The sequence below is a fragment of the Vigna umbellata genome, chromosome 1 (assembly GCF_029865625.1).
Source record: "Vigna umbellata cultivar VRB3 chromosome 1, Vumbellata_1.0, whole genome shotgun sequence".
In the NCBI taxonomy this organism is placed as follows: Eukaryota; Viridiplantae; Streptophyta; class Magnoliopsida; order Fabales; family Fabaceae; genus Vigna; species Vigna umbellata.
Window position 1 is genome coordinate 50,996,153 of NC_142165.1, and position 25,352 is coordinate 51,021,504.

The 25,352-nt window shown below is 33.5% G+C and overlaps 2 protein-coding genes across 2 annotated transcripts; both read left to right on the forward strand.

The window, feature by feature from the left end:
* Positions 1–337: 337 nt before the first annotated feature.
* On the forward strand, positions 338–9,932 carry LOC148205676 (DEAD-box ATP-dependent RNA helicase 37-like). Its single transcript, XM_088103668.1, has 7 exons — positions 338–391; positions 749–1,676; positions 1,772–1,855; positions 4,257–4,499; positions 4,980–5,147; positions 6,708–6,821; positions 8,913–9,932. Exons 2-7 carry the CDS (start codon positions 918–920, stop codon positions 9,393–9,395), a joined length of 1,851 nt encoding a protein of 616 aa, XP_087959794.1. The 5' UTR covers positions 338–391; positions 749–917; the 3' UTR covers positions 9,396–9,932.
* A 10,157-nt stretch (positions 9,933–20,089) lies between these two features.
* Positions 20,090–25,104, forward strand: LOC148205677 (F-box/kelch-repeat protein At1g55270-like). The gene is made up of 3 exons (XM_088103669.1): positions 20,090–20,406; positions 20,485–20,699; positions 23,605–25,104. Exons 2-3 carry the CDS (start codon positions 20,637–20,639, stop codon positions 24,853–24,855), a joined length of 1,314 nt encoding a protein of 437 aa, XP_087959795.1. The 5' UTR covers positions 20,090–20,406; positions 20,485–20,636; the 3' UTR covers positions 24,856–25,104.
* Positions 25,105–25,352: the final 248 nt, after the last annotated feature.

The window sequence follows — 25,352 nt, forward strand, 5'->3', positions numbered from 1 at the left end:
AAATGTTTTTTTAAAAAAAGAAAGTATTTAAAACTAATAAATTATTAATTCATGTGTTTTATAAGATTAAAACTAATTAATAACATTAATACAAAAAATAAATTTTAATAAAAATATTAATGTAACATTTATACAAATAATAAATTTGTTCTCAATTTATAGTAAAGAGACTATTTTGTAATAAAATAAAACTAAATTGAACATATATATATATATATATATAAAGACTAAACTAAGTTCAAAACCATGATACTTAATAATGACACTATGTTACCACATGGAGTTGACATTATCATGTGTCATAAGGAAAGTTTGCAACGAGGACCAAACAAGTAANTATTTCTCACTCCTCTCACCATTTCAGGGTTTTACCTTCCTAACGCAGACGCAGGTACGTCTTCTCTCTCTGCAATCTGCATATCATTAGTTCGTCGTTGCTTCGGTTGCGGCGGTATTCTGCTCCTTTTGTTTGTTTGGTCGCTGTCGTACTTGTTATTTGAAGACATTGTGATTGGTTCGGTATTCTAGGCCAAGTGTGCTTCTGCTATAGTATATCTGAGATTTTGAGGGGGGTAAACTTCTTTGCATGTATTCATTGCCTTGTAATCTTTTGTTTAGTTTTTACTTTGCATAGTTTGCCCCTTTGTTGATTGTGTTTTACTTGTTCTGCTAGTAGGCTCCTTCTTTGTATGATATCATGATGCAAAGATGTTGCAGGGTTACTGATTGAGATTCTGCTGTGTTTCAGGGTTGGTTTTGAGCAATTTTGTTCGTTTTGAAGAGTATTTATCCGTTTCAACTGTTTTTATTTATTTAATTGGGGCTACTTGTAAAGGTGTTATCTCGAATCTGGAAAAGAGGGGGCTTCCCTTTGAATTTTGAAGGCGGCTGTTGACAACAAGAATTTGTGATTGACTATGCGAACTTCATGGGCTGATTTGGCTGCAAATTCTGCAGCTGAAAATTCGGGTCCCGCTTTTTCTGCTAACAATGTGGGAACTGGTAGCACTGTAGCTCCTTCACGACCAGTTTATGTTCCTCCTCATCTTAGGAACCGCCAGCCATCAGCGGAAGCCCCAGTCCCAGCCCCAGCCCCAGCATACAGTGGTCCTTCTTCTGGTTCTGTTGGCTCTAGTGCTGCTGGTAATTCTGGATCCCGTTGGCCTGCACCCAGAAACGATCATCGTTCTGGGTATGGTGGTGGTGGTGGACGCCCAGGTGGATGGGGAAATAGAAGTGGTGGGTGGGATCGTGGCAGGGAGGTCAACCCCTTTGAAGAAGAGGATAATGCTGAAGACGCATTTGATGAGCAGGAGAATACAGGAATAAATTTTGATGCATATGAGGACATTCCGGTGGAGACCAGTGGTGAAAATGTGCCCCCACCTGTGAATACATTTGCAGAGATTGACTTGGGTGATGCACTTAATCAGAATATAAGAAGGTGCAAATATGTGAAGCCAACACCTGTTCAGCGGCATGCCATACCAATATCCCTAGGTGGACGGGATTTGATGGCTTGTGCACAGACTGGTTCTGGAAAGACAGCTGCATTCTGTTTCCCGATCATCAGTGGAATTATGAGGGGCCAACCTGTCCAGAGGCCACCTCGTGGGGTGCGTACTGTGTATCCACTTGCGCTTGTTCTCTCTCCAACGAGGGAGCTATCAATGCAAGTGAGTTAGCTATATTAACCTGGTTTTCTGGTATGGTTTTTGTTGAACACTGTTCTGCTATGAAAATGTATTTTAAATGTTGTATTTGGTGTCAGATACATGAAGAGGCTAGGAAGTTTTCATTCCAAACTGGTGTTAAGGTGGTTGTTGCTTATGGTGGAGCACCAATAAATCAGCAGGTTTATCTTTGTTTCTCTTTATTTTTCTCTTTGTTTTTCAGAACTAGTCATGACTCCCAGACATGATATTTTGGCATAAACTTCAATCTATATTAGTTTTTTTCACTCAGCTCTGTAGACACCTTGTTATTACCTAGCAAAGCTCAAATTTGAGAACCAAGTATAACAAGTGTTGTTGTCAAATAGAGATTTGAGTCATGATAAATAACTAAAATTAAGGTGTTGAGGGTTGCCCAATTCTTGTAAGGATTCCAATGACAATTTTTCCGCTTCTTTTACCCCCATAAAGCTCATTAGTTGGGTTAGTTTGGCTTTGGCCTTTACTTAAGACACATTCTTTACTGTGTGTATTATTATATTCTTTGACTTTTATGTTTTAATTGTAACTGCTCTGTATATTTTCATAACTGTAGTAAAAGTTAATTTATAAAATGATAAAATAAGTATAAAATAAATATTGAATTTCTTAACTGAATTTCAGTGGTGTTGCATACATTATTTATACTATCTCTTATACTTTTGGTTGGATCTAACGATCCTCGGTGCAATCCTATGTATGATAATCTCGGAGCTTGATCTACTTTTTGAGGAATGAGTCAAAGCAATTACAAGAGTATTTCTATTGGAATATCTTTCACAATCCTCGGAGAGATAGTTCACTAAAAGATAAGAGATAAGTATTTGCAGTGAACTTGGATAGGAATTTCTCTTTACAAAATAATGTGTTGATCTAGTTGCCATAAAAGCATAAAAGACTAGCAAAGTTTATTCTTTCTGTTGATAAGCTGTGATTCTGTCCATAACAATCCTCAACGTGCTCTGCTATGAGGTGATTTCAAGTCTGTCTTTCCATAATCAGTACTTGCTCGGTGCCCTCTTCCCTTTTGATCTGGTTATGAAAGGGGGTTATGGATAATGGTGATCTTATCTAATGATTGAAATACCCAAAATCCTAGAACTTGTCTACAACTTGTACTGAGATTTTCTCCCCGAAAAGGGCTCTAACCTTACTGGATTGCGGTAAAGCAGTGTTTAGAGGCCACAAGGATGCTCTTGGGACAGCACAACTTTTGCAGCTGTTAGTTAAGTTGGTCCTTGCTGGATGCTGTTGGGCTTATAATATATTCGGGTGTGCAAAAGTTCTCCTGAATCTCGAGTGAGTTCAGTGTAGAATGACCTGGGTGTTTGGTTTGCAAAATGAGTTGCAAGTCATATATCTCAAGTGAGTTTAGGCGGGATTTTATGATCCCAGCCATATATCTAGTTTGCACTGTGGTATAAAATGATCTCACCTATTGTGGTTTCATGTTGAGATAGGGATAGCTCATGGTAATCAAGGTTTTGAAATTGAAAATTCCTTCACATACTACTGTTATTTGTACTGCCATGGTGGAATCAACAAATATTGACTTACAAGCATACATGGATGGTGAAGATTGATTTTATTTACTTTTGATTGCTTTTAATTTTGTCCATCCGTGTATATTGTTCTATACTAAAAATTTACTGTTCTTGTATGCGGTGGCATACACGGCTAATTATGTGCCTATCCACAGTCGAGTATTAGCTTGCAGTTTTTGGCATATTCTTTGCTTTTGGAAGAAGTTAATGTTGACTGTTTGATGACTATCACTGGGGTTGGCTTTATTCTTCTGTCAGAGCCACAGAACATTTTCATACTTATGGGGCTTTAGTTGTGTGATTCACTTCGCATAAACATTACGTTTTATTATTTTCATCATGCTAATTTAATTGTGTTTGGATATTTTACTGAACTGTTTTGGGGTATACATTTGCATGTAGATAGTCTCGGATTTTTTTTCCTTTTATGGTGGTATGACATCTTCTATTGTGCATGTAATTGTATTTCTAGGTATGTTTTTATCTATTAACTTTAAAATTGACAGACTTTGATATGTTTTGTATTAAAATTAAATTGTCAATTTTAAGTTACTGTATCATCATCTACACTCATTACATTTCATAATATATAGTTATGTACAAGGTGAATCTTCTTATCTTATTAGTATTGGAAACACATTTTAGGTCGGTTGAGCAGTGGAATTTTGTTACATCCTTTTAGAGCTTTATTGGATATGAATGTATTCATTCTTCCAATAATATTGCAGTTTTGTGCTTCAGAAGTTTTTGCATGTGTATGTATTGGTTGGTTAAGAACTTTGTGGTTATATATTGTTGTATCTTCGCTGGAGGTCAAGCACCTTGTATAAGGAGCCTGAAAATGATCCCTCTAGATGTGTTCTTTTTGTAGATTCTGTCTTGTTTCGAATTCTCCTTGATGGATCCAATATGGAATCCTTTGACCTATAAAAGTTTACCTTTGAACTATGGTAAGGACTTTGTGGCTGTTATGTACCCTAACATGTTATTTTCTCTGTAGCTGCGGGATCTTGAGAGAGGGGTGGACATTCTTGTTGCAACTCCTGGAAGACTGGTAGATTTGCTGGAGAGAGCTAGAGTTTCACTGCAGATGATTCGATATCTGGCCTTAGATGAGGCAGATCGGATGCTAGATATGGGTTTTGAGCCACAAATAAGGAAGATTGTAGAACAAATGGACATGCCTCCACCAGGTGCTAGACAGACTATGTTGTTTAGTGCAACATTTCCGAAAGAGATACAGGTCTGATATAATCAGTAAATATGTTTTTTTATTAAGCATGCTTTTATCTGGCATGTGATTTAAAAAAACACATTCTTAATTTTGCTACCATTCGTACTTCATGGGTCTGTTAGGATTTCTTCCCCACTTCCTTTGTTTCCCCCTTGTCTTTAGGGCCTGCATACAGGCTCCTTTTAATGCTGGCTATACACCCGTCTGTGTTAGGGCAGCAAGTTTCACCTTTCAGTGTAGGCTTTCAGTACTCTAATATGCATTTTCCTTTTGTATTTGTGAATCACATTCTTGCATCGATAGGTCTTGCTGTCAATGTTCCTCTTATTGCAGAAAGAATGTCTTTAGAATAATATATTGAGGTTGTTTTTAATTTGATTTGATATGATAAGTGGCTTGTGAGTTATAAACACTGCATGAATACCTATTTATTGTGTATATTATAAATTCAAGTCCCCTTTATTATAACGATTTCTGGTTGAAATGCAGAGACTGGCTTCTGATTTTCTTTCAAATTATATTTTCCTGGCTGTTGGAAGAGTGGGTTCAAGTACTGATTTAATTGTCCAAAGAGTTGAGTACGTTCAAGAGTCTGACAAGAGAAGTCACCTAATGGACCTTCTTCATGCACAGAGGGCAAATGGTGTACAGGGAAAGGTACTTCACTTACATAAAACTAATACAAGTGATTTTAGAAACTAAATGAATATCAATAATTGATCCAAGTTGTGTAAATGCATAAAACAATTGAGTTGGGAGAAGTAGCCCGGAAAATCTAAGATATTTTACCTTTGCCACCAGTGAATTTGGAACTTTTTTCAGTTGTCCAGTCACTGACAATGGATTCCAGTGTCAGCTTTCCATAAGAAACACCAGAGCTTTTCACAATGGCTATTTTCTCATGAACCCATTCTGACCCTGGGATGTTTCTGTTACTGAGATGCATATACTCATTTATTCTTGTATATATTTTTCTTTAAAAGAATTAAGAAAATTATTAGACATGCTAACATATGAAAAAAATTAGAGATGCTCCTTGAGGAAACGTAAGAATACAGAAAATTATTCAAAGTCCTCCTAAACATTATTTGGTGAGCCCTCCTAAAATGACCATGAGCTTTACATTGTACCCAAGAAGGAGACTAACATCTAATCTTCTTCCAAAGAATTTGATTGTCAATATGATTCTCCATGAAGATACAAACACTCTACTCTCTGACTATACACCTTTAATTATAGCACAGCACATATGACTTGTTGCCACAATTTGGCATCTTAACTTCTACCAAAAGCAACAAACCGTAGAACTGCATGGAGGACTTTAGGGTATACCTAACTCTCAAAAAATGTGAAACAAATAATGTTTTTGAGAAACGTATGCAGAACAGCCTTACTGATTCTAAGCAACATGCTGGTCATTGCGTGGATTATGCTGTTTTGTTATTTTTGAACTGAAGTTATGCCTTTGCAATGTTACATCTATGTTTCAGTTTGTATGGACAGTGTGGATAATCTATTTTTGTTTTCTCATTGTATAGTTTATTTATTGTGTTCTAGGAAGCAACAACACCAGTGGAGAATAATGTTGTCATATCTGACACTCTTGTGCCTTTGTATTGCGTCCAAATTCTCCTGGACCCTGTCAAAATATGTTTTCTTAAGTTCAGATTGTGGACATCATTTTGTTACAACTTGAACACGAGTAAAGAGAATGAGCTAACACCTATCGGTGGCTAAATGCTTTTAAAATTTAAGAAATTAAAAGAAAAAACTTATATTATAAGCTTTTAAGAGGCTAATAACAATTTTTTGTTTTCATTAGACATAACTAGTTATTTTAGCTATTAAGTACTGAGGACTTTTTTTTAATAGAAAAACAGTTGCATTTTTCAAATTTGCTTATACAGTTTGAATTATATAAATTTTAATTCTCTGTTGATATTTTTGTCATGTTAATCATGTATATTAGTCAATTCGTTGTGCCCTATATTATGGACATTAACTACAGTGTGAATTATATTAATTTTTATTCTCAGTTAAGATTTTTGTCATGTAAATCATATATATTAGCCAATTATTTGTGCCATATATTTGGGACATTAACTGTGTTTTGGTGTCTGTGTTCATGTCAGTGTCGGTGTTACCTAGATTGTTTCTTTAAGAGTAAACTCTTTCTTAATTATCATTTATAAGATTATTTCATGCATGACTTTGCAGCAAGCTTTGACTTTAGTTTTTGTGGAGACAAAGAAGGGAGCTGATTCACTGGAACACTGGTTGTGTCTTAATGGTTTTCCTGCAACTACTATTCATGGTGACAGATCGCAGCAGGTTAGTTTGTAGCAGAAGCTCCTATATTTATGAGTTTAAACACTGCTATATGGAAAGCTGAATGACATTCCACATTCCTTTTTTCTCTTTTCTTTTAATTGTTTATTTTTCACTCTTGCAACTGTTATCTCTCAAACCAATGCCTGCTGGTTGAAAATATTCTGCACAGATTAAGATTTTTCATCCCTTACTGAAAAAAGATTATATCCGACAAACAAAATTCACATTCAAAATGTAATTTATGGGCAGTTGTTGCCCAGAAAATGAACTTGTCTCGGACTTCTTAGAGCAGTTGTACTTGTGCTCTCCATGGTATCCTGCCTCTCACTCAGGGACCTGTTGCATATTAATTATTTATTTTAGCAACCAGTTCTTAAATTTTTAAGCAACAGCAATACAGGCAACCCTAGCATAATAGTGAAGGAAAACTATAAATTGTATAAAATTTAGGAAGAATTACCAACCTGGCTGTCTTGTCAGTCCTATGTTTGGTTGCAGGGAAGGAAAATGAAAGAAAGTGAGATGAACTAGAGTGAAAAACCGTATTCGTTCGTTTGAAGAGAGAGTGACAAGAAAATGATCATTTTAAAAAATAAGATAGATTAAAGTTAAGTAATTGTACAACTACAGAGTTACCCATACATATAAGTTATTAAGAGAGATGAGAGGTGTAATTTTGGAAAATGCCAATATCTGTTCCACTTTTCACTCTTTTCTCCTCAAGTCTAAGTGTAAAATAAAACACGTGAGAACTAATGGGAAGTGGCTTCTTTCTTCACCACCTTCTTTTGTACCGTACAAGGAATGCTTTCTCTGCTCATTTCTCTACACCAGACATTTCCCGCTTTACCATTTCCTTTTGAAACAAATGGACCTTAACAAAGAAGCACGTCAAAAGCGAGATAAATAAGTTTGGAGAAGAGAAGATCGGGAATGTGTGAAAATACTTTCGCCTGAACAGAGGGCAAGAAGGCTTCCATGGTCAATGAAGTTGGTTTGAACTTATTTTTTGGGGGGTTTATACTCGGATGACTTGAAACACCAAATAGATGGTTGCATAATTTTTCCTCTAGAATTACAAGAAACTAATTTGTCATGGTTCTCCTGCAACTTATTGAATTCCAATGTTCTGTCTAGTGCATGCCTATGAAACTTCTTTCAACTCAAAATACAAAACACAGAATCTCTAACCTTGCAAGATACACTGGCCAAACATTTCAAGAACAGTCATGAAGTGGTTATTCCTGTATTATTTTTTCTACAGGCAATGTTGTGAAGTATCAAATTATTATGCTTTCTTGGGCAACCTTTATTTGATTATCTTTTGCGCTTTTTCTCTAATGTTATGATTAGTTTGTTTATTAGGACTTGGATCTTACAAGTATCTGTATGCTTATTTATTTGTCCCAGTTTGTTCATGAATAGGGTCATGGTTCGGTTTTAATGCTATTCAACTGTTACCCTCAATATCAAATGCTTTAACTTTATAGCATTTGCTAATTTATCTATTGTTTGTACGGGTGGAAAACTGGATGGCTTATTTTGGATTATAGCAGTTTGAATAAAAAAATCCATTAATTAAAAAAATTAATTTAAACTTTGATATTATCCAGTTCAATCTATTTAACAGAAATCCAAGTTGGCTCATCCATTAGTTTTTTCATTGATGGATATATCCATCCGTAAAAGTTATATATATATTTGTAAGTTATATTTTGAAAAAAATTCAAAAGTACTTTCTTTAAACTCAAATTTAAAGTTATATTTTTTGAAAAAAAATTAGAAAAAGAAATTTAAGAAAGATTTAGTTATGAAAAAATGGGAGTATTTTTTTATCTGTTGAGAATTGATAGGATAATCCATTGGATTTTGAGAAATAATGGATGGATCATTAACCATCCATTAAATTGGATGATTTGGTCGAGTTTTTTTTTTTTTTTTTATGTAATGGATTTACTGGTGGGTGAACCGGATTGATGATGGGCAAATGGATTGCTTTGCCACCCCTAGCTAATTAACTGTACATCGAATTATTGTTTATACATATGCTTGTTTGTCTTATTGTGCTTATCAATTTTGAAATACCTGCAGGAAAGAGAATTAGCATTGAGGTCTTTTAAAAGTGGCAACACCCCCATATTGGTTGCTACCGATGTTGCTGCACGTGGTCTTGATATCCCCCATGTTGCTCATGTAGTCAACTTTGACCTGCCAAATGATATTGATGATTATGTACACCGGATTGGAAGAACAGGGCGAGCTGGAAAGAAAGGCCTTGCAACTGCATTCTTTAATGATAACAATTCATCACTAGCTAGAGCTTTAGCCGATCTGATGCAAGAAGCAAATCAAGAAGTACCTGCTTGGCTCTCTCGGTATGCTGCTCGGTCTTATAGTGGAGGCAGAAACCGCCGATCAGGTGGTCGGTTTGGTAGTCGAGACTTTCGGAGAGAGGGCTCGTTTACAAGGGGTTCTTCAGATTACTACAGTGCTGGAAACAGCAGTGGTGGATATGGAGGTTCTGGGGGATATGCTGGAGGGTATGGTCCCGGCGTCACTAGTGCCTGGGACTGACTTCCTTCTTTTCATATCATTACACCATCTTAGGTATAGGTGCGAATACACACACCTACAGGATGATTTTTCTCCCCTCTTGTTTTAATGGTCTTCAATTCACTTGTGTTTCAAGCCGTCATTTTGTACTATTTTACAGTGCTAATCATTGTGAGGGATATGGGTTTGTGTATGTGGTCGAGTTGGCACATCAATAAAGATTGTGTAATGTTGGTAGGAATTGGAGATTTACTAACATATTAGGAGTTTCTGGTCGACAACTTTTTTGACCCCTTCATTTTGGGTGGTGATTTTGGTGGGAGACTGGTTGTAGATTATGCCTGGGGAGAAATTTGAGCCTTTTGTTTTGGCTATCATGGTTATCTGACTCATCTCTCAAGCATACTCTTTCCAGTTTCAACCCATTTTATGTTTAAATTCAATATTTCCCCACTTTGATGGGCAAAGGTTTTTGTAATATTATAGTGGTGGCTGAAATGAACGAAAATTACCTCATGCTTTCGATTGAACACAATGTGCATCTGGTGTTTTTTTGCATGTTCTTTATCTTTATATCATATATATATATATATATATATATATATATATATATATATATATATATATATATATATATAACTTAGACAAAGAGCAAGGTTAGAACGAGTCAATAGCAGTAACACGGTTCCTTCGCATTTTGTTTTGAAGAGAGGTGGCAGTTTGAATATATACTTGGCCAATTTTTACTCTTACCGTCTCTAATGAAAAAAAGTTTGTTTCTAATACATTCCCACTCCCAGTCTGATCATTCGTCTTTGGTGATGTTCGTATTTCATCTGTCTAAGGGCAATGGAAGAAATGATAAGTAGTGATTCTTTGTCCTCTAATTTGATATTGTCACTTATTATAATATTCATATTTGTTGTATTTGAAGGACAACATTTATGATGAAGTCGCATTCGTTTAGTCTTGTCTATTCAAGATAGCTTGAGGTGGTTAAAGAAGTGGACCGACCATGTATCCCAAGTTGATGATCAAGTCAATAATTCCGATTAATATAGAAAGATACTTGAGTGGAGAAAAATTACGTATAGAAGGGGACCCTTATTTATGATGTGTGGGTGTGATTAGTATAGGAGACCTATAATAGTCAATAATTCTTCATAAACATATACTTCTATTCTAATCTAAGTCGACTGATGTAGGTCTTTTCAATCTCCTTGAACCTTAGACTTGTGGCAAAAAGGTATACAAAGAATTCTATTTCTTTTCAATATCCATCACGTGCAAGTAATTTTATGATAATGTATTTGAACTTTTATTATAACTTGGAATCCTAATTTAGTGAGTGAAACTCTCCTTTTCTACTTTCTTAGGTTTAAATTGGAGTTAAAGTAAGGGTTTGGACTGGTCAAGAAATTGAAGAGAAAGTTTTCATTATAAACATATATGTAGTTCTAAATAAAAAGTTATGAAGGAGTGCTTTTTATACACTCTTAGTTTCTAATTCCTTAACAAAGGACAAATCTTAGCATTTACCTAAAATTAGTTACGTTGAATTATAAAAGCCAGTGTCTATCCTAGGAGGAAATGTCAAACATATACATATAATGAATGCTCAAATTACCTAAAAAAATTGACTTTAAAAGATTTGCCTATATATGTGTGTGTATATATATATATATATCTCAATTTTTCTTTCTTTTAATTCAGCCATCAACGATTAGCTCTCTTCTAGACTCATTAAATTAGGGAAACGTAAAGATGAAGATGTGAAATACAATTTTTTTCTTCTTTTTAAATTTATAATTAAAGGTGAGTTATTTTAAGACCTACTAGATTATATAAATTGAAAGGCTAGGATAGGACACACATAAGAAGGAATTAAAACACATATGGAAAGATCAAGATCAAATTACAAGAGCTTCAGTAAAAGAACCCTTTTTAGTTTTAAGAAAAAAAATATTTATAGGAAACAATGTTTTCGGGAATGACTTTTAATCAATGCCACAAATATTTTCATGGGAAGGTGAGATTTAACTTTTCCTCATGAAAATATTAAATTTACCAAAGAAATTACCATGACATTCTTATTAAATTATTTAATGTGGTAACAAGTTACATATTTGGTTAAAAGAAATGGTCAGAAAATTACACAATGGATGGTGAATTGGTAGAAGAACAAAATGTTATTTTAAATTTTGAAAAAGATTGGTTCTTAAACCACTTTGATGTGAGAATTTTAGTGCAGTTAATTTTCAACACAAAGAATCTCCTTGTAATATCATCAAACATTATCAAAATATAAGAGGCAGGGGATAGACAATATAAATATTGATTTTATATAAAGTTGAATCTAATTAATTCAAATTAGATTATTTTAATATATAAAATACAATTTTACTAGTACAACTCACATGGTTATGTAAAACTTTTCTTGAAAAACCAAAAGTTTTACCAACACGTGGAAAAGTCCATTACATGCTCATAATATTCTCATAACAAAGAATGTGAAAAGATATCACATGAACGGTGAAATATATGAATAACTTGTGCACAAAATAAAGACTTCTGCTTATGCTTTAAACAATCCTTGAGTTTCACTTTCTTACTAAAAACAGACTTTTAGAATTTTAGGAACTTAAAAACATATCGACCTCTTTATTTTGTAAGCATAAAAATTCTAAAGTTTGTTAAAGATGTTGGGATGGTAAATTTTAAAACAATGGCGAACGAGATGACCACATACAAGGCTGTGATGAAATCAGTACAACAAAACGAAAAAGAATAGTGGTGGAATACAACAAAACGAATCATAAATCAGGTCATTAAACTTTAAACTCAACAACTTTATATTTCTTCATTTTCTTTCTTTCAAGGTTGTTAAATTGTTGCAAATTTACGATTCTACACGATCGTACCGATTTTACAGTTAATTCCATCTATTTTACTTGAAAATGAGTTTGCTTCTGAATTAACTTGAAAGTCAGGTCTAGAATCGTAAACTCATGAGTTAACAAGTTAATTCAGAAGTTTAATAACCATGTTTTACACATTAAAAATCATACATGCTTAAATTAACCATTAATATCTTAAGATAATTAATTACTTATGTATGTTATTAACTCTTCGCAACGATCTATTAACTCTTTACAATGATATTTTTAATTAATCACTTTTCATTAAGTTTAGATATATTTAGATATATGAGAAAGTAGGTTATACCATTCTATAAATACTAAATTAATAATATATTTTAGACTTAATTAATTTTAAGTATTTTCGAAAGATGCTTGAATCATTTATCAATTAAACTTTTGAAACTCATACAAATACTTGAAATACTTATTCTAATGCATGATTAGCACATGTAACGTGTAAAACTTTAGAAGAAAATCTTTTAAGTTGGATATAGTTATCTTTAGATATTTTAGATTTTTTTATTTAAATTTTTTAGTATAAATAAAAAACAACTAAATAAAGTTCAATTGTATAAATACTACTATAAAAAGTAGTCTTGTCAAAATAGGTTAGAATCTGCATGCCAACTTAGTCCACCATCTAGTTTAATTTAATTATTAATTATTTTATGTTTCAATATTATTTGTTAACATTTTTTTATATTGTGAATGAGAATAAAGAAGAAGATATTTCAAGAGAGCAAAGTATTATAAAGTTATCTATTCAAGACTCTAATCTTATAAATGGATAAGTGACAATAAAATTATCAATATTATAAACTTATTTATTTGCTTTTTGAGTTTGTTTTTGGATTACATTTGATTTGTATATTACATTTTTTTGTTTATTTTGAACTGTCTTTAGAGTTTAACATCATTTTAGAGTGAACTTTATTTAAATTTGAATTACAAAAAAGTTGTACTTTTTATTTTTAAAAAAATATAATTAAGTGAGCTAGTGAACCAACTCATTTAACCTACCCACCCGTGGTAGGTTGGGCCGTGTTCGAAATTTTTCGGCTCGTTAATAAATTAGCCGGGTTGGGTTGGCTCACTAAGTAGCCAACCCGTGGTGAGTTGGGCCAAGTGACCCGTTTTGACAACACTACTAAAAACAAAGAACTCTTCTTACCTTGACCTTCTCTCCAAGAGTTTTAATCTTCTACCTATCTATTTAAAGATCGAAGAGTGCTATAAGACTCTTGGAGTTGATGTTTGCCTTTCTATCCAATTACTTTGTTGACGAGTCTGTGTTCAATTATGGTCATTATGGTATGATCAAATATTTGATTAGAGTCACCTTTGTACAAATACTTCCTTTCCTTGCAATTTGGGGTGCATAGGGTCAACGGACCCTTTGTTGTACTTTTTAAACTAGTAACGAAAGTTAGTTATTTAAAAATTGTAATGTGATTGGATATGAAATCATGTTTGATGTGAACTTGTTTTATTGAAGTTGAATTTTGAACTTGGTGAAACGATTTGGTATTGAAATTATAATGGTAAATGTACAATCTGCTTAGTGTTGTAGGATTATTTAAAGATAAATGAATTTGGGTTAATTGATATTAGAGAGTGCATGATGTCCTTGTAGAACCTTGATTTGTTTATTGATGGGATCCCCTTTATGAGACCTTTGATTGATTAAATTTGGTACTTCTTGTGCTAATATATGGTTGTACTATAATTTTTAAAAGTCATTTAAGTAGGGAATAACTCAGGTAGAGTCAAATTTGCTCAATTAAAACTTAAAGAGGAAGTTTAGCTTCTGATATACCGTTGAATGCCTTTGTAGTGCCACTGGGCACTACTTGGGCAATGACCTCTAACTTAATTGGTGTTAGGTGAATCTTTTGTATCGCTGAGAGCAACAAAGTCAATGGGCTCATTGACTTGTAAGTGTCAGGTGCCACTCGGGGGCCGTCGGGAGTTACTATTGGACTAAACTCCTAGGAGCTCTACTTGTGCTCTCTTTGCCCGTTGGACGTGGAAGGCTAGCACTAGGTGCCACATGACCTATTCTGGGCGTGAATCTTCTAGGGACTTTCCTATTTGAGTGGAACTGAGCGAAGGTTTGGGGTGCTCACGAAAATCTATCAATGTGATGATATGTAACTAGAATGAGTTGAAGGTGGAATAACTTTCAAGGGACAATGAATAAGGGCTCGAAAAGAGATTATCCAAACTCTACTTGGTATTCCAACTCATATAAAGTAAGATATCTAGTTAGTGAGATTCAATTGAGGTTCCTCTGACAAAAAATGGAAAGGAATAAACCTTTTTTGGCCGACATAGGTGAACTAACCTTATTATTAGAAAGGTTGGTAGAGCATTGACTTAATAAGCCCAAAATGCTATTATTATTATGATGATAAGGTAGAATCTTTGTGTCCGACTCTATACAAAAAATCTTGTTGATGTAGATTTTGGTTCCCAAACTTTAGAAATGAATGAATATAATCTTCATCACTAAATGACGTTAAGAATTTGTCGATGTGGCAAACACTGTTTGTTGACATGGAAAAACATGTGGACATACAAATGGCAACATCGTTAGCCACATTAACAAATCCTTAACGTCAGTTAGTGACAAAGACTATATTTATTCACTTTTAAAGTTTGAAACAATGACAAAATTTAATTTTGTGTTATAATTTAAGGACTAAAAACATATTTAACCCTATATTTATTTTTATAATTGTTAGATCAATTAAGGACAAAGGAAGATTTGAAGGAGTATATATTTGTTTTTGGTGATGTTCTAGGCATTTCTTAGTCATAGTAGTAAAGCCTTGTAAAAAAACTCTTTTTTTATTGGCATAAAAAGATAAATATGTTTTTCATAACTCAAACTAAATTAGATAAAGCCTTTCAACAACCTAGTTTTTAATTGAATAATCACATCTTCATAAAATCAATCAAAACTTAAAATATGTCAACTTTTGCATTTAATCAATTAAGGTAAGTATCTAATCGATTATCTCAACCATATAGAATAAGCCTTTCACATTTAATTGATTAAGCCTAGTATCTATTCTATTGTGGTTATGTTTTTTTAAAACCATCTTTTCACAATTAGGGTAATTAATTAATTGATGAATGTGGTAACACACACAATTTTGAAAATGATTTTGAACTAATTAATCGATTAGATCTTTAATATAATTGATTAATCCTCGTAGTTACAACAAATGTTGCATTTGATTATATAACATAAAATCTTTCTAAATGTAAGATTTCATGAAAAACGAGTAGGGAGGGTATTTTTGAGAAAGCTAAGATCAAAATCTTTCTTGAAAACTTTTATCATGCAATATCAGTCAAATAGGTGATACATTTTTCTTATTGTCTTTTGATCTTCTATAAGTTTGTATTTGCACCAAAGGTTGATGTGCTTTGTGATTGTAGTCGTTATTTTGTAAATTTTCTTTTGTATCTTGAAATGTTTTGTTAAAGAGCGTCTTATATCTTTGAGTAGTTTGCATATGAGCTCTTGTAAACTAACATTGATTGTTTTAATGATTATAACTAAGGTTACTAGATAAAATAGATGCATATTCTTAAGGAATTGAATCAGTATAAAAATTCTTGTTATTCTTTATCCTCTTCTTGTATTTGTTGATTCAAGAAAATTGTCCTTTTAGGTAATGAATTTGGTTTCCTGAAAATTAACCAATTTATTTATTCTTAATTGTGAATCAGTTTAGTTTCTCATTTTAACAGTAATATTTGTAATATCCCAAAAATATAGTATAAATACTATAGAGGAGCTATCACAATTTTAATAATATAGAACAATCAACAAGACAAGGAATAAGAGTTTCATTACAATCATCTACTATAACCATAATTTAAAACTTTATATCCATAAGCCATTTAAAGCTAAACTATGTACTTTGCAACTAATCTAAAGAAAATTAAGCATTTGTTGATCCTCCCTCCAAAGCTTGCCCAACAGAAATATCATCGCCCTTTGCTCACAACCACCAGACAATCATAGTCGATGCACAAACAAACAATAAAGTACAAACACAAAAATAAAAAATCAGGATAAGCTAGTATAAAGAGAATTATAATAAAATAATTAAGACTTTAATAATAATCACAATTCCAAGCCAAGTAATCAAACATTCTGGAAAGACATGGTAAACATAGACTTGACTCGTATGGATATACTATGAATGTTGAACTGTGACGATTTTTGCATTTGTAATTATAATACTATTGGCCTACCCCAAGCTATTATACAAGGTTAGTCTGTAAAATGTCTTTGGCCAAGGTAAAATCCCTAGACAAGGACCTCTTGCTACTCTCACCAGATGCCTCACCCCTCTCTACTTGAGAATGAATGACCATTAGAGTGTCAAGATAAACCCCAATACTTAGCTCCATACATTCATACTTACATCACTTAGTAACCATCAGTAAGAAATTCCTCCTTGGAACTCTTTTTCACAACTTTGCATCCATATATATAATCTCATGTAAACATTAGAAGCAATCAAATGAATCACTAAGTATCCATCAAAGCACAAGAAATAATATAACAAAAGATCAGAAGACATCTTGAAACAACTTAGACTAAAACCTGCAAAGTAGCGCTTAGCGCCAGAGCCCCTGGAATGGTGGCGCTCAGTGCCAAAAATGCCACTAGAAACGTGGCGCTCAGGCGCCCATAGAGGGGCACTTAGGTGCCATACCAGAAAATTTTCTACTTCTAATTTGACCTTAACTACTTCTCATACATATTTAACTAATTCTTATGACCTCCTAGGCACTATGTAGCATTTAAAAACGAGTTTATAACTTAAAGTAGCTTCTCCAAACCAATTTGACTACTCTAAACTACCTAATCTCCTTTCTCCTTCTTCCAATCCATAATTTAGCCATGTAAGGATCTAAACCAGTTATAAAGAACATAACCACTAACCCCAAACTGTCCATAATAGGACAGACCTACTAAATTAAGATTTCACTATTCAAAACTCCTTAAATGAGCCAAAAACAATGCAAAAACACCCCAATAATTAACCACTTCCTTCTACACCATATTTCTCCCATCTCAAGGTCTCAACCAGTCTAAAACAATCTTAGAAAAACACCAAAAACTCAATTTTACTCGTACAACCTATACTTCAAATTTTCACCCATCAACACTCCATTTTATGCCTAGAAATGACTTATAAATTAGCCCATCCACTTCTCCTCAATACTATAACAGATTTGACATCATTCAACATCTCAACAACAACAATCAAAACCAGAATCAATTCCAAACTAAACTCGCAATGCATACCAACATCATTAAATCAAGAATCAAAATTCCAAAACACTTCAAAACTAATAACAACCTTTTTAACAAAATTCAACAACATGCATTAATTTCATAAACTACCAAACATCTTTTCATACTCAAACACTAAATTATCAAAATATAAAACTAGTTTTCCTTACCTTAGAGCTCAAGAAACTCTAGAAACACCTACAAGAAATCAAATTATGATCAAAGAGAGTCCGTAGAACCTTTGACCAACAAAGAACTAGGAAATGAGATCAAAAAACACATGCGTCAAGAGATCATTAAGCATGATCTCAAACTAAGAACGAAAAGAAAAAGGAGTTGAAACTTCCTGATTGTCAAACAGATAATTGAGGGGTTAGATATCTTAGAGAGAAGTGAGAGAGAACAAGGGAAAGAATTTTAGAGAGATGGTTTATGTTTAAATAATGAGACGAGTTTTAGAAATTTTATTTATATTATTCAATTATTTTTAACTTTAAAACACTTTGTCTTGTTATTTTAAAATACCTATCAACTATAATACTCTATTTTTAGTTTTTTACAATAATTTTCTATACACAAATCGAAATATTAATTTATTTACTAGGGTGTTGCTCCCTCCACCACCAACCCTTGCTCCCTCCACCCCCTTTTACTATTTTGCCCTTCAGTAAAATTTTATTTTTAGGGTTATTATTTTTGAATTTTTACCCACTCCCAACCCATCCCACTAATGACCTATTATTAGTTCCAATAACAAACTTTTCTTTCATTCTAACGTTAGACTTCTTTCTCTCTTCCTCTATTTCTTTCACTGTGAAAATATACTTCCTTCGGTGTTATACGTGAAAAGTTGCAAAGGTTGGTGGTGGTGGAAAGAATTGATCAACTTGTGTTGGTTGTGTCGAGTCTCATTGGTGTGCGTCGCGTCCTCCAGGTGTGAATAAACCCTAAAATTAAAAAAAGGTAAATTTTAAACGGATGTTGACATCCGCTGAAGGATGTTCACATCCGTTTAAAGTTTACTTTTTTTTTTAATTTTAGGTTTTGTTTTATTAGTTTATTCTTTTATATTAATTTTGGATATATTTTAATAATGAAATTTAAATGTTTTGATTTATTATTTTTGAATATATTTTTGATGTATTTTAATAATGTATATTTATATTAGTTTATATATTTTTTTATTTTGGACGTATATAATTAGTTTTTAGATGTAATGATTTTGTAAAATATATATTTTTTATATATGATTTTTGTATGTTTAATGCTTTAACAATTTTTGTATCTTTAACAAAGAAAGGAATGGAAGCGGGAAGGTGGGGAGGTGAAATGGAAATGAAGAAAGAGGAAAAGAATTCTGTGGGTGGGTGTTGGGAAAGTAAAATTAGGGTTTCAAATTATTTAAAATTGAGTAAAAGTAAAAATCTTTTAACTTAAAGATATAATTTGAGTTAAAATAATATGGGGAGGTGGAGAAAATATACAGTGATGATGAAGGAAGCAATACCCTATTTACTGTTAACATAATTATTTTACCTGTTTATAAAATTGAGTAGAGATAGCTTGTGAATAAATATTTGAAATGAAATTTTAAATCAAATCTCTCCTGAATCAAAATTCCTTGTATTAAGCTAAACTGAAACAATATATTCTTAATCAGTATCAGTTAGATTTTTATTCATTATTTTAAAAATATATAGGTTAATAATTTGATAATCCAAATTGAGAAATCTATTTTTCTCTCGTTAATTTGTTTGATTTTTTTTTCTAAATTCATACTGGACGAAATTAATTAATTTTAAAAGTATAATTGCACTACATTGATTACAAAAAACAGGCTTGCACTATTATCTAATCATAAATGATCACATGCGATAAATTTATTAACTTTTATAATAGTTATTCTAAATTTCATACTTAAACTACTTCTTCCTTTTTACTTTTAAAGTTATTCAACACATTAATAACACCAATAAATATATAAGCTTTTAAAAACATATTTCTGAAATGATATTTATTACATTTATAAATGTATTTTGAGTAATAAAAAGGATGAATTTAATGATAAGATATATCAGGAAGAAAAAAAAAGTAATGTTTCAATTAAAGCATTATTCAGTTTCAGTATATTTCTTTTGACAAATGGCTACACTAATTTTGAAACGATGAAATTGAATAACAAAATAATGTTATTGATGAGGCATGAAAACTATTTTTTAAATTTTATTTTGAAAATTAAAGTGGTGAATTTGAATTAATTCAAATGTTTTTCCTCCAAAAACTCAACCATCGGAAATAGCAATAGCACAGAATGCAAACACGAAACAGGGAGAGTTAAAGAAAAGAAAATCTTAAAAGCCCAAATGTGTTAAAGAAAAAGACAAAAAAGGTGTTCTAAGGAATCATGTGATGACCAATCTTCAGAGTCCCATAAAAGGATGATATTTCTGCGATCAACAAATCGAAAAAAAGAACATCTCTCTCTCTTTCTCTCTCTCTTTCTCTCTCATCTTTGGCTTCAAAGTTGGGTTGGTTTGACCCATGAACTGCAACACATTAATTAAAGAGGACCATCGTCACAAGCGATGTGTCCTCTTGGGACAGTTATGCAATTTATATTAAATTCCACAAATTCACACAACTCACTCAGTTTACCATTAAAATAAACAAAAAAAAACAACTTAATTTTTCCCAAATACCCAAGAAAGAAAAAAACACACAATTTCTGAGAAGCTAAGCCTGTGGTTTCTCATTCTCAACCAAAGGTGAAAGAGGAGAGTGAGAGAAGGTGCTCGTCACATCATCACTCTTGCTTCTTCCTTCCAAACTCAAATGACCCATTTCTTTGTTTTTCATTCTGTTGCAGTTCCTGAGGAAAAGGCACGAACTTCTCTCTTCTGCGCACTGGATCGGGTTCTGGGAATTGAAGGTTAGGTTCAAAAGGGGCTGTGTTGATCTGCACCAAGATGCTTAATTTGCGCTGAAAAACCCATTCATACGCAAGTCTCGGTTTCGGAGATGAACCAGTTAGTTGAAAGCTCAACGAATTCTCAAAGGGTCTCTAGAGTTCAAGCTCCGCTGGTGAGTCCTATTGACTGTTATCTTTTTTATTATGGAATTAGTTCTCTTGTTTTGAATCGGATAACTTTTTTCTCCATTCTTTTAGTTTAAGCTTTTTTATGTTTGTGTTGATAAAAAGGTTTACCCGCTTTGTGTTTGAGGTTTTGGTTAACCGGACTTTCTATCATTCTCTGATCGTGTTTGGAAGAGAGGCAAAGACCTAATTGGTCAAAAAGCTCTCTGTTATTTCTAGGGCTCTTGTGTCTGACCAAGTCAAAATTAGATTTTACAAGTCTCTTGCTACCTCAACATACATTGTGTGTTGGCTTCCTAGATTCTAATTCCACCTTAGCATGATATACTAGACTAAGAAGTTCTACGCAGCTTAACATTTATAGAGTTGCCAACCTCCATCATTCATTTTCGGCACCTTTGACTGAGAATGCTACCATTTCTTTTCACGTATACGAGGCTAAATGTTTAGGAGGGAAATGGGGTTGTTCCATTCCAAGATCTAATATCACTAGTTTATCACAGCAGGAATGAACCCAAAACCTTTTTGTCGAAGCTTTTCGGTCTTGCTAATTGCAAGTTGTTCTTAGCTAGTGTTTTTACGAATGGGAAATGTTAGCTTCCTTACTCCATGCCCTTGACAGAAATTGTTACAATTTTTTTATTGTGCTAAATTAGTAACAAGGAGGATTTTCTTTGTATGCCTTCTCAGGTGTATTCGGTTTGAAGCTTAAACATTTGTTGGAACGAGGAACCAACATGAGAATTTAGGACACATTCCCTTTTTTTATTGGGGGGAGGTGGGGTAGAATGAATTTTTTCATTTTCTCTTTTTCTTTGTTCCTCTTGATTATCCATTAAACACTGTCAGGTTACATGTAGAGGACAAATTAAATTCATGTTTCATAATTCAACCTTTTTCCTGATCATACTATCCTTTAAAGTTCTTCTGCTCATCAATATCACAATCGGGGGTCCTTGTCATTCTCTACTTTTGAAAATTATCAGTTATCACAAATCTTGTATATAGTTCTGCTTATCTACTTTTTCTCTCTCTCCTCTTTAGTTTTCTGAACTGTTTAATATTTCCATTTTATTTTGGTTCTCTCATCTCTTCCCTGTAAAATTATATAGTATTAGTACTTTCTTTGTATCTAAATTAAAGCACTGGTCGTGGTATTCCCTTTTCTGTTTTTCAATTAAAAAATTCAGCTGAGGGCAGTATCTTCCTCAAATCCTGTTTAATCAATTATTTCACTTTGCCAGATCCTTTATGATCCTGGAAAATTACTGCTTGTCAGTACCCTCACTCATTCTGGAAGTATAACTTACTTGATATGTATGTGTAACAAGTGCAGGTTGCAGTTAATTTATCAATGATTATTTCTTTATTTTCACATTCAGACACGTGTTATATATCTCTCTGATCATATCCTGATGCTCCTGTTTTCTCTTGACATATTCTCTTATTTGTATTCTATATGTAGATCATAATGGTACATGTAACACCTTTATTTAAGCTTCAAAAACAGAAATCAAGTGATTTATTTGATCTTGTTTTCTTTTTGCACGTTAATTGCATGTATTTCAATTCCAATGTATTGCACATATATCCTTTATTATTTCTTTTTTAAAATTTTAGGATTGTTGGACCTGAGGGTTTGAATTGAAACATTTTAGTTTAGTAGAAGATGAAGTGTTATGACATTTGTTTATTGGACCTAAGGAATGACAGTATTTGTCCAAAGACAAACACTGTTTGAATTTTTCATTGCCGATGGTGTGTCCTGGACTGTCAATGTGTAAACAAGGATCTGATTTTTTGTTTCTTGTAAGTTGTTGCAATCAGAGAACAGACCATTCCATCAAAAAGAATCAGTGAACAGAGGAGAGCATGTGGGTTGAGAGGATTAGTCTGAATGTAACATAGAGAGAGCTTTTTTATTTCAATAATGTTGTGATTTGGTAGAATGTAATGGAACTCAGCTTTCCATGTCTTTACAAAAGTGATATCTTCCAAACCATATTTAAGGGGTATGCATACATTTGCAACTAGGTACTATATTTGTGCCGTTTTAGAAATATCATTGTTGACTACAGTGCCTTCCTATCTTTCTGATCTCAATAGGAGATCTTGCTTACAGATGAAAAATATATGTTACTAAGGTGTGTAGTTTTCCTCTCTTGCGCCTGCCTTTTTCTGATATTTCCTTTGACTCTTGGACAAGCCTGCTCCTCGTCACATAAATTGCAGCACTCATGGGATTTGTATTGTTCTTTACTCTGAGATGTCATCATGTAAATGGTGATTGGGTGTATCTGTTTGTATGCAGTGTTACAACTTATTGTACCCTAACTTGCATTAAAATTTGTCTAAAATCATGATTATGAACTCCAACTGTTACTTCTTCACAAATATGAGTTTGTGAAGTCAAATTCCAGTACATGTATACATAACTGCTCCTTTTTTTCTAATCCTATATCAATCATTAACAAAAGCTAATGTAACCATGCTTGGTCTTATGATTGTATGATGCATGTGATGGAATGCCTTACTGGTTTCCATCTCACCATCCCACTTACAGCATCGAAAATTCCTTGGCTGCATTCATATATAATATTTTTAATACTTAATCTGACCTTTCTAGGAAATTTTTTTTTCTAGCTATAAATAAATAATAATTTAATGTTTGACAAATCAGCAGATTGCTAAGTTAGTGGTCTGAACTTATGATTTTACTGAAGAAAACTGTACAAGAACGGTTCAGTTCTATGGAACCTTGAACTAGGGGATGTAGAAAATATGTAAAGCTTGCTGTGTTCTTGCGAATGTTCTCTTTGACATTAGGCATATACATATTTTTAGTGGAATCTTTTTCATATTTTGAACGTACTAACATGGAGAATTTCACAGGTTGACTCTGTTTCTTGCTACTGTAAAGTAGATTCAGGCTTGAAAACAGTTGCTGGGGCAAGAAAATTTGTTCCTGGATCGAAATTATGCATCCAACCTGACATAAACCCAAATGCTCATAGGAGCAAAAATTCACGCAGAGAAAGGACAAGAGTTCAGCCTCCTCTTCTTCCTGGTCTTCCTGATGATCTTGCTATTGCATGTTTGATTCGAGTACCTCGGGTTGAGCACGGTAAACTGCGTTCAGTTTGCAAGAGATGGAATCGTCTCCTGTCTGGAAATTTCTTTTATTCACTCAGGAGAAGTCTTGGAATGGCAGAAGAATGGGTTTATGTCATCAAAAGAGATCGCGATAAAAGAATTTCATTGCATGCTTTTGATCCCATCTACCAGCTGTGGCAGTCCCTTCCACCTGTTCCTGGGGAATATTCTGAAGCATTGGGATTTGGCTGTGCAGTCCTCAGTGGTTGTCACCTGTACTTATTTGGTGGAAAAGATCCTCTGAAAGGATCTATGAGACGTGTTATTTTCTACAATGCTCGTACTAATAAATGGCACAGAGCGCCAGATATGCTGCGAAAACGCCATTTGTTTGGTTCTTGTGTAATAAATAACTGTCTCTATGTTGCCGGTGGGGAATGTGAAGGAATCCAAAGAACTCTTCGATCTGCTGAAGTTTACGACCCCAACAGGAACAGGTGGAGCTTTATCACAGAGATGACCACAGCAATGGTGCCCTTTATCGGCGTTGTTCATAACGGCACATGGTTTTTGAAGGGACTTGGATCAAACCGCAACGTCGTATGCGAATCGTATGCACAGGAAACTGATACCTGGACCCCAGTGAGTAATGGCATGGTGGACGGTTGGCGTAATCCTAGCATATCCCTGAATGGACAACTGTATGCACTTGATTGCCAGGATGGGTGCAAGCTGAAAGTGTATGACAGAGCAACTGATTCATGGAAGAAGTTCATGGATAGCAGGCTCCATCTGGGTAGTTCTCGGGCTCTTGATGCTGCTGCTCTTGTTCCTCTTAATGGAAAGCTGTGCATTATACGCAACAACATGAGCATTAGTCTTGTTGATGTTTCGAGTCGGAACGGAGGCGTGGAAAACAATCCTCAGCTTTGGGAAAACATTGCTGGAAAAGGTCATGTGAGATCTTTAGTTAGAAATTTATGGTCTACTATAGCAGGGCGTGGTAGTTTGAAGAGTCACATCGTTCATTGTCAGGTTCTTCAAGCCTGAGTTGAATTGTTGATTTTGGTGGCTATAGAATGAGGTCATTGCTTTACAATCATGAATCAATAGTGAAAAGATATTGTAAATGTTGTTTCACTCTCAGCCTGTGCCATTTCCCTTTTCCCATTTCCTTTCTTTACAATATATTAGGTTGTAAGACATGTTTTTGGGCTGTATATGATTCATTACAAAACATAAAAAAACATTTGAATCTCTGCTCAAGTTCATTTATTTTAGTAAGCAGGGAGAATAGCATATCAGATTCCATCTTCTGCCAAAACTTATTTCAGTGTATGCTTTCAAAATCACTTGCTTCTTTTCTGCCAAATTCTTATTGACTCAACTTTGACCAAAATTTATTTTTATGCTACAAATTTGTGAAAGTGAATAGAAAGATGTCGATGTAACTAGTCTTTTGAATGTTTGGTGGCCATAAAGAAGAATAAAAGCACAACATATATAGTGTGTTTGATGGAGATTTTCTTTAGAAAGTAGTTTATGTC